Source organism: Lycorma delicatula, chromosome 6 (genome assembly GCF_047948215.1).
Source record: "Lycorma delicatula isolate Av1 chromosome 6, ASM4794821v1, whole genome shotgun sequence".
Lineage (NCBI taxonomy): Eukaryota > Metazoa > Arthropoda > Insecta > Hemiptera > Fulgoridae > Lycorma > Lycorma delicatula.
In genome coordinates this window covers 19,457,392-19,469,786 of record NC_134460.1, presented here as the reverse complement: position 1 = coordinate 19,469,786, position 12,395 = coordinate 19,457,392, and the positions used below count along the sequence as shown (strand labels likewise).

Sequence of the window (12,395 nt, the reverse complement as noted above, 5' to 3'; positions counted from 1 at the left end):
TGTTTATACAAAACATCAGAAGAACCTCTAAAAGCTAAAGATTGACATGATGAATATTTAATTATGAATATAATTCGCTGACTTATGATGCACCAATGCTGTTATTCTGCTTCTAATAAACGTCAATTAAAACTATCCACAGTAGCATTTGTTTTTACAGTTTTATCATACAAATCCATTTTTTAATATTTTCATTATGTGATAAACTGTTCTCATGTCGACTTAAAATAAATGATAAATGTTGCCAGTCAGCATATCCTAACTTTTCTGTTAAAGACGATTTATTAACATCAAAGATTTTACAAGGAAAGTAATAAACAGAATCACTGAAATTTGAATAAATTAACCAATCCTTGTGAACCTTTTTACTGTTTGGCGGAGTGCATTCATGGCAGCTTTTGAAAAATTTACGCCCCAAAACAGAAACAGTAAGTCAAATTCTGTGACTTGATGTGGTCATTTCACAATTAAAATCTGTGCTACATTACTTGATATTATTTCAGGCCATAAACCTGGATTGTTCAGGAACAAGTTTATTTCAATAGTATTTTGTTTCATTTCAATATTTTCTTTTCTTTTAAATTGATTTCTCCATTATCTTTCACTACTTTTTCTTCTATTTTTTCAATATTTGTAGACAGTGACAATTTCGTCGTTCATTTCCATAACTTCTTGAATATAAGTAACCATTTTATGATGATCTCAAAGGTTTTTTTATTTTGAGCTCCAGAAAATATTTTTCTTTTTCTATCGGCTATTTTGATTTCACTGTGATGAAGTTATCTAAAATAAGAAAATTAAATAATAAGAGTGAAAACTTACTTAACTTGGCATTCTTTGCTTCTTACCTAATTTTTTTTAATAATAATTTATCCAAGAAACCTAAACAAAACACTATCACAATCGGGATCCAAGCATAGAGCTGCATATTTACTTGGCAATATTCTAAATTTCAGTTCTTCTCAATTTTCAGTGAGTGCATTTAAAAATCACTTGTGAATATGGTAGAGGGCACACACACACACAGTGCTATGCAACTTTGAAATATCTTAAAAATACTTTTAAAATTTTGTGGCCGATAGTGAAATATAATTATGCATTAATGATAACAATAACTTAAGTCTTCAAAAACAAAATAGGTATGACAAAATTATATACCTTAAGTTTTGTAATTATTATCAAGTTTTCAGTAATGCAGTACAAAAGTGTTACATAACTGATAGAATAAAAATGGTGAACAGATTTTGGCCGCCCCCTTATTTCAGCTGCCCATATGTGGTGCACAATTTGCGCATATGGCAGAACTGGCCCTGACTGTCAGTCTTCTGTTTCATTTTAAAGACCTGTTTTTATTTACTAATTAAGAGATATATGATGCTTACATAAATCTTAACACTGCAGTGTCATCTTTAATTAAATTATTTGAAGCATTTGAGTAGGGCCGTTTTCAAAAATTAAGAAACAATTGAAAATTATTACTAAATTATAACAATATATTTAGGCTAATGTGTATTAATATTACAATGTACCTTCATAAGACCAAATCGAATTAAAGAAAAATGAAAATTATAATTAATGAAATAATATGGGACTTGACAGTTTTTTAATCATTTTTACGATTTGTAATATTAACTACTGCAGAAAAACATTAAATTCATGGTAATAATAATAAGTACAAAACCTTTAAGTAATCTTTAACAGATCCATAATTAATTATGGTCCAAGCAGACAGACAGTTTTTAAAACAATTTACACACATCTACGACTATAACACAAGATTGGTACTAATAGCTAGGTTTTTATAAGTTACTATATTTTTATCTGTATGCAAGCCATATTACATAGGATTAAAAATTGTAAAGAAGTTACCATAAATTATCAGTGAAAGTAAAAATATAATTTTTAAATGGATAAACAAGTTTTATTTTATTTTTTTTTTGTCTTCAGTCATTTGACTGGTTTGATGCTGCTCTCCAAGATTCCCTATCTAGTGCTAGTCGTTTCATTTCAGTATACCCTCTACATCCTACAGTTTAAAACAAGTTTTAAACTGAAAAATATTTTTACTCATTACAGAACTCCTTTTTGTTTAAGATAGTAAATAGTTTAGGCAATTGTAGATTCAGAATTAGATGTATGTTTCTGTTGTGATACATCCTTTACGCATTGAGTCCCAAAGAGTGAATTTAAAAAAAAAAGATGCTTTAAAAAATGAAAATACATTTGATTAAAAATTTTGAATTCATTATCAAATGAGATAGCAAAAATGTATATCGGAAAACGATTTTTGCAATGGTTAATATAAAGGTTAAGGCATTCCATTACTTAAGTATTCTATTTAGGGAAAAATCAAGACATATCTCCAACGTTTATTCCTATTAGTAGACATGCATTTCATACTGACTACTGATGATAATTACAGCTAAAATTTTATTATAACTAAAACGAATATTTCATAATTTTTTATAAATGAGAGCATAGTAATGCTCTGAAGTAATCTTTATTATGGAGTATGTAATGAAAGTAAATTGAAAAAACACAAAATTCTGAAATTCAGCAAAAATTCATGTCTCTAAAAAGGTATCTTGCAAGTTTAACCAAGTATGTCAGATAACATTTGCGTATTTCAAGAGCAGCGGTTTTGTAAGTTTTAAAAATGATTTAACTTATTTTCTCGTTTATCAAACAAGAATAACATAAAAATAAACAACCATATTATCAATAATTTATAACAGAAATAATAAAACTGTAACTGTTGCTATTATGAAACAATGCTTTCGTAATAATTTTAATTTAAAACCTACTAAATAAACTTGTCAATTGATAAAATTTTTTTTTATCAACTTTAATCAAAGAATTTTACTGAAATCAAACATTAACATGAACACTAAAAACTAAACTTCACACTATTTCCCTGAAACATTCGTAATTTAAAATAGAATATACGTATAACACATTTTAACAAGCGTTAAAATAAAAATATTCCATCGTTTACTACTTGTATAACCTGCTGTTGAAGCAACATTCATGAAGGTTGTTCTCCTCAGACCAGGACGGGGATTTGAAACACCCAGTCCAATATCAGGTTTAGGATTTGATCCGTCCTCCTCATCAGAAGAAACTATTATTACCCTATTAGTTTTCTGAGAATTTGGAAAATCTCCCTTCTCATCACTATTTTCTTCGTTACTATCCGCCATAACTACTAACGATGAACGCCTTTCATGAAACAGCTGATCAAAACAATTCTCAGCTGTTTCTGTTTATATGTACTGCGTAAAACTTTGGCGGTAATTTTAAATATATACGAGTCAAAGGTCATATTCATTCTTCTCATCCAACCAGAGCATCGAGATTTAATGACTCCTAATCGTTATCGTTCGTTCTATTTATTCTACGATAAAATATGAATACGTTCCAGCCAAAGTTAATAATAATTGTGACTTTCTAACAAACACTTGAAGATAATTTTGTTTTCTGATCATCACAGCACAATTCAAATCATTATAACCATGAAAAGAATTACAAGACTACTAAACGGTAATTTTCAATTTTATCACATTTTTATTTACGACTGATTTAAATATCAACATTAAAAAACATATGTTTACAAAAATATATTTTCACTGTTTCTAATTATGAAAAATGCAAATATTTACAAATTTGCAATTTTTTTTTTTAATAAATATATCTAATTTTATTTAATTATTAAAAATACTTTATAAAATATTTAAAATAAAAATTATGAAAAAATAAACTTGTAAATTCAAAGATTTTTGTCCATCTATTTTTAAATGAAAAATTTTAAACTTTTATAAAATCATAACTGTTTTTCTATAATAATAATAATAATAAAAAATAAATAAATAAAATAATTTTATGTTCACAGTAATATACACATTAGCAATGCAAGAGGCATTTTATTGACTTTTAATGGTTAAAAATAAAAATCATAAAAATTAAGCAACAAATACACAATTTTCACTAATATATTTTTTCATGAAATCAGGATATATATATATATATAATAATTATAAAAATATAGTTTTATATATAATATATAATACAAAACTCACTTATGATCACACTAAAATAACAAGTTTAATGTAAACTTAGAAATTTCCATAAAAAGTATTTTTTATTCTTTGGTTTATTCATAGGTGAATTTTATTAGAAAATAATTATCAATTGCAACACATTAGACAACATAAAATAAAATGATGTATATTTCTTTTATTTTTACATAATTTTTAATTTATTTTAGGATCAAAACAACCAAAATCAAGCAAGAGAAATATAAAGAACAGCTGCACTCCTCTAGCCGTACCTCTGATGCCATCAACCAACATTGAACCATCACTTTACAAAGTAATAATAATTAACTTTATTAAAATGATTATTTTTTAATTTAAGATAAAATTTTATCTTATTGTTAATCATAAAAAATTTCAAGGTTTGTCTTATTAGCTCTTTTGTTATGGTTATTTTTTACATTTAAGATAAAGCAGGTTTTAATTTGCCAATTGATCTTGTCATGTCTCAGGCAAACCACTTTTAGAGATAGTGTCAGTAACCGAATTAAAAAAAGATTATTTTGATGATTCAAGTTCCTGTTAATACAGATATTCAATAGTATTACTTGTCTTTAGAAAGTGTAAACACACAAGTATGCAGTAGTTCTACCTGATGTGTCTGAAATAGTGTCAGCATTGCAAAATAATACAGAAGAGAGTGGATAGTGAACTACAACAGGATATCACTGGTAGTAAAAGTCAGTCACTCATCCAGCAATCCATCCCCATTCTGTTCATCAACTGAGCTTTCTAAACTCTGAAAAGTAAAATTAGTAATAGTCCAACATTTTGCATGTTTGTCACGCTATCATAATTTGCTTTAAAACCATCCAAATTTGCAAGGAATCTTTCATAGTACAATTTGTATTTTTATTATAAAAAAATGCATATAATACTATGTAAAAGGATTTAAATATTTATTTAAACAATGATATTTATGATTTATGGTAAATATGATTTTCATCATGTTGACTTTCATTCATAAATGATGTAAATTTACATTTAAAAAAAAAGTAATTATTGTACTTGTGGATTTAATTGCCAGGGAAAGTACAATATAGTAAGTGGTTTCTCACAAAAATATCTGGCACAAAAATTTAATTCCAGTTTTGATGAACTCTTTCAAACTTAATTTAATTAGACCAAAATTAATTTAAAACATGTATATGATTCATTAATAAAAATCATTTAATCATATTAAATATTTTTATTAGGAAATGATTTTCAATTGTGTTTAAATGATAAAAGAAAGATTAAAGATGGATGATATACTTGTCTGAAAAAACTCAATGAGTAGAGTAAAAAGGAAAAAATAACAAAAAATTAAGCAGATTATTTTTTACAGTATAAAAACTAATACAGCAATTTGTAATAAAGTTTATAATAATGATTCATTTTTAATAACAAATCAAATTTATTTTAAACAGATAGCTTTTAAACATTATTATGTGCTTAGCTCCTCATAATGTTTTTTTAAGCAGGCATATTTTGGCTGGTGTTGTACAGCATATTAGATATCTCAATTACTGTGTCTCTTCATTTAATTTATTGAAACAAACAAACTTTCTAAATACATACAAATAGAAATAAATATTTCTAACTTTCATAAATATCATTGTTTAAATAAATATTTAAATCCTTTTACATAGTATTATATGCATTTTTTTATAATAAAATTACAAATTGTACTATGAAAGATTCCTGCAAATTTGGATGGTTTTAAAGCAAATTATGATAGCGTGACGAACATGCAAAATGTTGGACTACTACTAATTTTACTATTTCAAACACACACTTTTCTAAATGAACAATACAGTCTAAATTTTATGTTTTTTGACATCATAAGTATGTGTTGTTAACTCCATCAAACCAATTCAACTGTAATTTAATTGCAAAAACACCATTACTTCCACTGAAGTAGGCTGCAAGTTCAACAACTGAAAATGTTATGACCTGAGTAAAAATATCTATTTATTTAAAGTATGTATGGTTCAATTTGTCACTTAAAATTACTTACTAGTTGTACAGTGGCAAACAAATTAATCTGAACACAGTATTTTTGACAAAAAATTTTATTTTTAAAAGCAAAAAAAATGTTTAATAGTCAAACTTACTCAAAGAGTTTAAGAGTTTATATGTCCTCCTTTGTTTCTGATTATCTCATTAATCCTCTATGGCATTGATTCCTCTAAGGTAGAACAATGATTTTTGATTTCTTCATCTTGAAAACAAACCTGTATCACTGAACAAGTAAGGTCAGTTTTTGTGTTACAATTTATTTTCCCAAGTTTTCTTTTTAGTAAATTTTTAATGGGATTCAGGTCGAGGGACCTGAATGAGTGCATTCAAATTTTTTTAATTTTTGAAGAACTCTTTTGCATTCTTTGGTATGTGACATGGTGCGAGGTCCTGTTTGAAAATGAGTTCTGCGTTCTTCTGCATGAGTGGGACTATTTTTTTTGGCATTTGTTAATATATTGCTCCCATTTCAAAATCCCATCCACAGGCGTAAGTGCTCCTGGCCCTTCATGTGTAAAACATCATTTTGGCCGGCTATCTGGGAGCTTGTTGCGGGTGTGCTGATGTTGTAATCTTCTCATCTACTGAGTTGCGAATGTAGGCTAATCTCTCCCCTTGGACAAAGAAATGAGTCTCGTCTGAAAAAATAATATCTTTTCACATCTCAATAGTCTTTCATTCTTTTATTTTTATTAAATGCCCATTGAAGTCTTTTTGTCTTCATAACCTGTGTCAGTAACTGCTTCTTTTTAGGTTTCTGAGCAATCTTTCTCACTGCCAACAATTTTCAACAAACTGTCATATCAGAAACATTAGTCCCACTGGTTGTCAAGTCCTTATTAAGATCAACAGCTGACAATCGTGGATTAATTTTGCTTTTTCTTATTAGTAATCGATCCTGGGTAGGTGTGGTTTTCTTTTTTGTCCAAATTTTCCTTTTCTCTTTAGAGATTCAGAATCTGTTTCCTTAAACCTTTTCATGATTTCATTTACAGTACCTAACTCCACACTACACTCACTGACAATCTGTCTGAGTCATTTGTGTGTGTTGGGACAGAGCAGCAATTTTTGACCATGTCGTGGGGTTATACCCATTGTATTAACTAGAAGTGAATAACAAAGTTATAACAGAAACTCACAAGATCACAAAAAACTAATTGACAATGTATTATAAAAGCATAAAAACTACTCATTCAGTTTGTACATGAACTAACAACATAACATGAAACACCAAACAGCAAGCAGTCTGCCACAGAATGAAAATTCTCTACAACAGAACAAAAATTTCCTTTGTTCGGATTCTGTATTTAAGGACAAATATCAGTATATAAATATATGTATATTTTTGCAAAAAATATTTATAAGAATTTTCCAATTTTTAAGTTGTTTTTATTGAACCAATTTTATTAAATGACTTGCTTATAAGAGAATTGACTGATTATTTAGTCTAGACAGCAGTTTTTGATGTTGTTTTTGTAATTTTCATCAACAGCCTATGATGTTCCTGTAAACACACTACACATAATTTACCAGATAGAAATGATTTGATCCTACAGTAATGCTACATCAGCTATTATACAAAACCTAGATGTCATTGTTGAGTAGCTAAATATTTTGCAGGTAGGATTGTTAGTTGTTATTGACAACTTGTACGCTGGTATTCACAAGCATACATGCAATAAATCATACACCCTTAGAATTTATTTCCACAATGAACTGAATATTATCAATTAGCCATTGGAATTTTCTGAGGACTTATCACAAATAAGTTGAGTTGTATGTTGAAATTGTAGGAACATGAGGATTGAAAGGATAGTAGGTAAGAAAATATCTAATAGAAGGCTGGGGCAATATTAATCAAATTAATTGAGGCAATTAGTGATTGTACAGAGAAAAGCATCAATAAAAACATACATTGTCCTGGAGTTAGACATAAAGTCTATTATGTCATTATCTCAAATGTGTTTCTGTTTTTATTATTTTGATCCTTGGTGTACCTCTGAATATATTTTTATAAGGAAAATGAGATGGATGAAATGATAAGTGAAAAAATGAGACTCTTGCTAGCAATTGACTAAGAGATCACCAAGTTTGATTTTTACTTCAATTGCGAAGACAAATATGTTAACTGCTACACAAACTGGCAAAATCAATAAATATGAAAATTGATAATTTGAAACAAATTTAAATGGAATCACTAGAAGTTCTTTAAAGCAATGTTTCAACCTTGAAGCTGATAAAAAAAAGAATTAAAATGGTAATGATTATATGTTATAAATTAAATAAATGAATTAATAAATATGGTTTTAAGAACACCGAAGAGAAATTGAAACAAAATTTAGGAAAGGTAAACTTGAAAAATTTAAAAACCTAAAAAAAAATTGAAATATCTAGATGAAGTAATCCAGAAAAATGGAATAGACAAAATGTGTTTAGAGAATTTAGTGAATAAAATGAGAATAGCTTTCCAACTAACCAAAAATCTTTACTACAAAAAACTGATTTCTTACAGTGCAAAATTCAGACATTACACACTTATAAAACTTATAACCCACTTTTAACTTTTAGCCCCATAAAGACTTTCAGTCTTTATCTACACAATTAAAAAAACAGTGAATGATATTTTATGGTATTTAAAGAGAGTGAATGAGAAAGATTGACAAAAAAGATTTTCAATTTTTTGAAAATCTCAAAAATAAAAATAATTGGTTTTGGAGGTAGGGATCTTCAAGAGATTGGAATAAAAATAAGAAATTCTAAGACAGGGAATTTTCAAAAAATAGTAGCCTACATGAAATAAAAAGATTTAAACTGGTTCAAGATGGAAGAGGAAACAACAGTTGAAGAATCACAGAACACAGAGAAAAATTAAGAAAAATGGTGATTGAGAGATGGCAGAAGCCTCAAAGGAAGAATAAAGTTTGTTCACATAATTGGAAGATGAGCAATTAAAAAAAAAATGGATTTGCTAACATTGTTTTTATAATGTTTAAAAGATTCTGAATTTTCATGAATAACATATTAAATTCTTTATCCATGTCCTATAAGTGATACTGGATGTCTAATGAAAACTAGTAATAAAAAAAAAAATATTTGGATGTTGATAATATAATTTGGTATTTTATTAGTACAGAGGAATAATATGAGTCTTAAAAACATTATTTTTACTAAACTAATTCAGTATTTATAAAGTTTTGATTTTTTAAATAATTTTATTACAGTGCGATTTATTATCTTTGTTTGTTGTGCAATACATACCAAGTACATAATTAAAAATATGGAGATTTGTCAAAAATGAGATCATTATAAAAATGGGAGCAATAACTATTAACTGATAAATAAATATTGTAAAAGTTTTTATCCCCTAATAAATGTGTAATATTCAGTTTCTGAAAATTTAAACATGGATTATAAAAATAATATTTTTTTATTTTTTTTTTAATTTATAATATCTAAAATAAACTGTTATTTAAAAATTATGTTTTCTGATTTCAGATCATTAAATAGACAGATTAAAACTAACAACTGATCAATTTATTCTGTACACAACAAATTAAGACCACTTAAAAAAAAGATAGACATCACAAAATAAATCACTTAATTATACTTCAGCCTTGGTTGATATGATTATTTTTTTGTTTTTGTTTTACATGAAAAAAAAACTGTGGGAATTTTTTTCTAAGTAAAAAAGAATGTTAATAAATAGCTTATTACAGATTACATTTTTGACAATTTTCTGTATTTTTAGATGAAGTGTCAAGTTCAACAAATGTTAAAATTAATAAAACTATTAAAAATAATAAAAAATAAATTTATACTTATCTATTAATGACTTAAAATACTGCTGATAAGCACAATATAAAATAAAATCCTGTTTGTATTTCTGAGGATCTGAAAAAAGAATAATTAGTTTTTTTTTAGTATGTAACTGATAAAAAAATGATAAAATAAAAAAGCTAATTAATAATAACAGAAATAAAAACACTATATCTACATTTTTTTTTGAGATCAGTTCATTTAGGATTTCACATAAACAAGGACATGCATGAGCCATACAATTAAAAGAAAAACATTACATACATTACTATTTAAAAAAATGTTTAATTCTTAACTCTGTTGACCTTTGTGGCTGAGTAGGTAGTGTCTCGGCATTTCATGCAGAGGTCTTGGGTCTTTGAATCGCAATCAGGCATGGTATCCTTCATACACTACCAATCTCCACTGGACTAGTGACCACAGCTGTTAATGTCCGCTTTTTCATAGTGAACAACTAATTAACTCTGTATAATGAAATAAAATTTAATAGTTTAGTAGCAGTTACAGAAACAACCATTAAATAAATAGTCTGTCATGATTATTAAAAACATTTAATGTTGACATAAACATTTCTTCACATATTCTTTAAACTAGTATCCAAACAATAAACTATTATTTATTAATCTGTTTGTTACAGTAAATAAATTATTGATTTTCAATCATTTAGGATAAACTTGACATATTTTAAATCAATTATATATAAATTTAAATTTAATAATATATTTGTACACAATATTACAATATTTGTTATATTATTTAGATTTAATTGTTCAATTTTGGGTTGTTTTTTTGTTTCAAAATTTTGGTTTTAAATAATTTTCATGACTGGTTGTCATGAATTAACTTGGTGAATTTAATTTTTTCTTTTTTGTACATAAATACATGCTTGACTGATTGCATGTATGTATGTAAGATGTATAAGCATATTAAGTGTGGCAGATGTCACATAAGATATTTGGAAATGTAATGAAATATTGCAAGCAGATACCCAACTTTAATCTGATCACACTTCTTAACTGTTTTATGAAACTGATTTAAAATTCAATAAAAAGTAATATTCTTAAATTCTTGGATTTTCAGCTTTTTGAAATTGGCTCCAAATTTATAACTAACAACTATATAATAATCTGAATGATATCAGATTATACTTCATTGTGCTAGAAAAATTCAATACTGAACAGTTATGATAAAAAAAAGAAAGTAACTTCTTTGTTTTTGAGCAGAAAATGTTTAATTAAAATAAAACTGAGCAATGTTTAAATAAAAATGAGCAGAAAACTGCTCAAAAAATCTTGCATTTAAGTTAGTGGAAAAAATTTATAACAGAATTCCCATAGAGTCGACATACAAAATGGAATCATCAAAGTTGATTCATTTTGTGTAATAATGCTTATACATATAAACACATGTGGTCAAACTAAGAACCTCCTTGCTTTTTGTCTGCTAAAAAAAAAAAAATCATTTAGACTTTGTATTTTATTAAGTAAAAGTAATATACTTATTTACAGAGTAAATGAGAACTTCTTTTTTTAAATCTGTTAAAAATTGATGTGTTTAACATTATGAAATAAATGTATATTTTGTAAATAAATTTTAAAAGAGGAAAATAAGAGTAAATTTCATTGAGTTAATAAACTGTTATAAATATTTAACAACTGGTCATAAAATGCATTGCTGTTGAAATAAGATGACACAAAAATGATAAAAGTATCTTTAGGGAAAAAGTCTGATAAAACTGCTGTAAATAAAAACTTAGTTTTATTTGTACTTTATTATATTATAAAATAAATACTATTAGGCTTAGTTTTACGAAGTGACTTTTTTTTTATTTTCATTCTTTTATAAATAATTTTTTTCTCATGTTTTTTCTAAGAATTACAATTAAATAAGGAAACTTTTCATAAATAATATGAAACATTGTTATAACAATTTACCATACTATTATTTAGTTTAATTACCGTGTTTTTGTTGACTTAAACTTACTATTTTACTTAACTGTAAATATGTGTTACTAGAGCATATCATTAAAAAAATTCGGGTTATATGATCTTGTTTACCCAAAAAATCTACAATATCTCACAACTACTACAACTTATCAAATAAATACAATGAGTAGACTTTTACTGAAATTTGTTTACATAATCAGAAAAAGCTTGAGTTTCATTAAATTACAGCTATTTTCAGATCATAATTTTTAAATAATAATATTGCAAAATAAAAATATTACATTAGACACCATAATATTGTAGGGATTAGAGGTTAATAACTAGAAAACACTTTAACTTTGCCTTTTGTTGAATTACCCTATCATGTAAACCCTGTATTCAACAGAATTACATATTGCCAACGCTAATACATGAAGGAAAAATGCAGTGGTTATTTGACCATAAGGGTAAACATTATTTAGTTATGTTTGGTGACATCAAAACAGTTAGTATTGGACATTGTCATCCGTATGTATTTTTATTTAATAATTTTCTACTTTTG

At 26.3% G+C, this 12,395-nt stretch overlaps 2 protein-coding genes across 3 annotated transcripts in view; one reads left to right on the top strand and one right to left on the bottom strand.

The window, feature by feature from the left end:
* l(3)04053 (lethal (3) 04053) overlaps positions 1 to 3,306 on the bottom strand; it is a 44,867-nt gene extending 41,561 nt beyond the window's left edge. Inside the window, exon 1 of one of the 2 annotated variants that reach the window (XM_075369346.1) lies at positions 2,999 to 3,306. In XM_075369346.1, coding sequence (XP_075225461.1) covers positions 2,999 to 3,200 — 202 coding nt within the window. In that variant the 5' untranslated portion in view covers positions 3,201 to 3,306. The remainder of the gene's footprint in view (positions 1 to 2,998) is intronic. The other variant, XM_075369347.1, reaches the window with a different exon arrangement.
* Positions 3,307 to 3,324: 18 nt separating this feature from the next.
* The window catches only part of LOC142326706 (alanine--glyoxylate aminotransferase 2, mitochondrial), a 35,001-nt gene continuing 25,930 nt past the window's right edge, over positions 3,325 to 12,395 (top strand). Inside the window, exons 1-2 of the mRNA XM_075369345.1 lie at positions 3,325 to 3,540; positions 4,265 to 4,368. Coding sequence (XP_075225460.1) covers positions 3,513 to 3,540; positions 4,265 to 4,368 — 132 coding nt within the window. The 5' untranslated portion in view covers positions 3,325 to 3,512. The remainder of the gene's footprint in view (positions 3,541 to 4,264; positions 4,369 to 12,395) is intronic.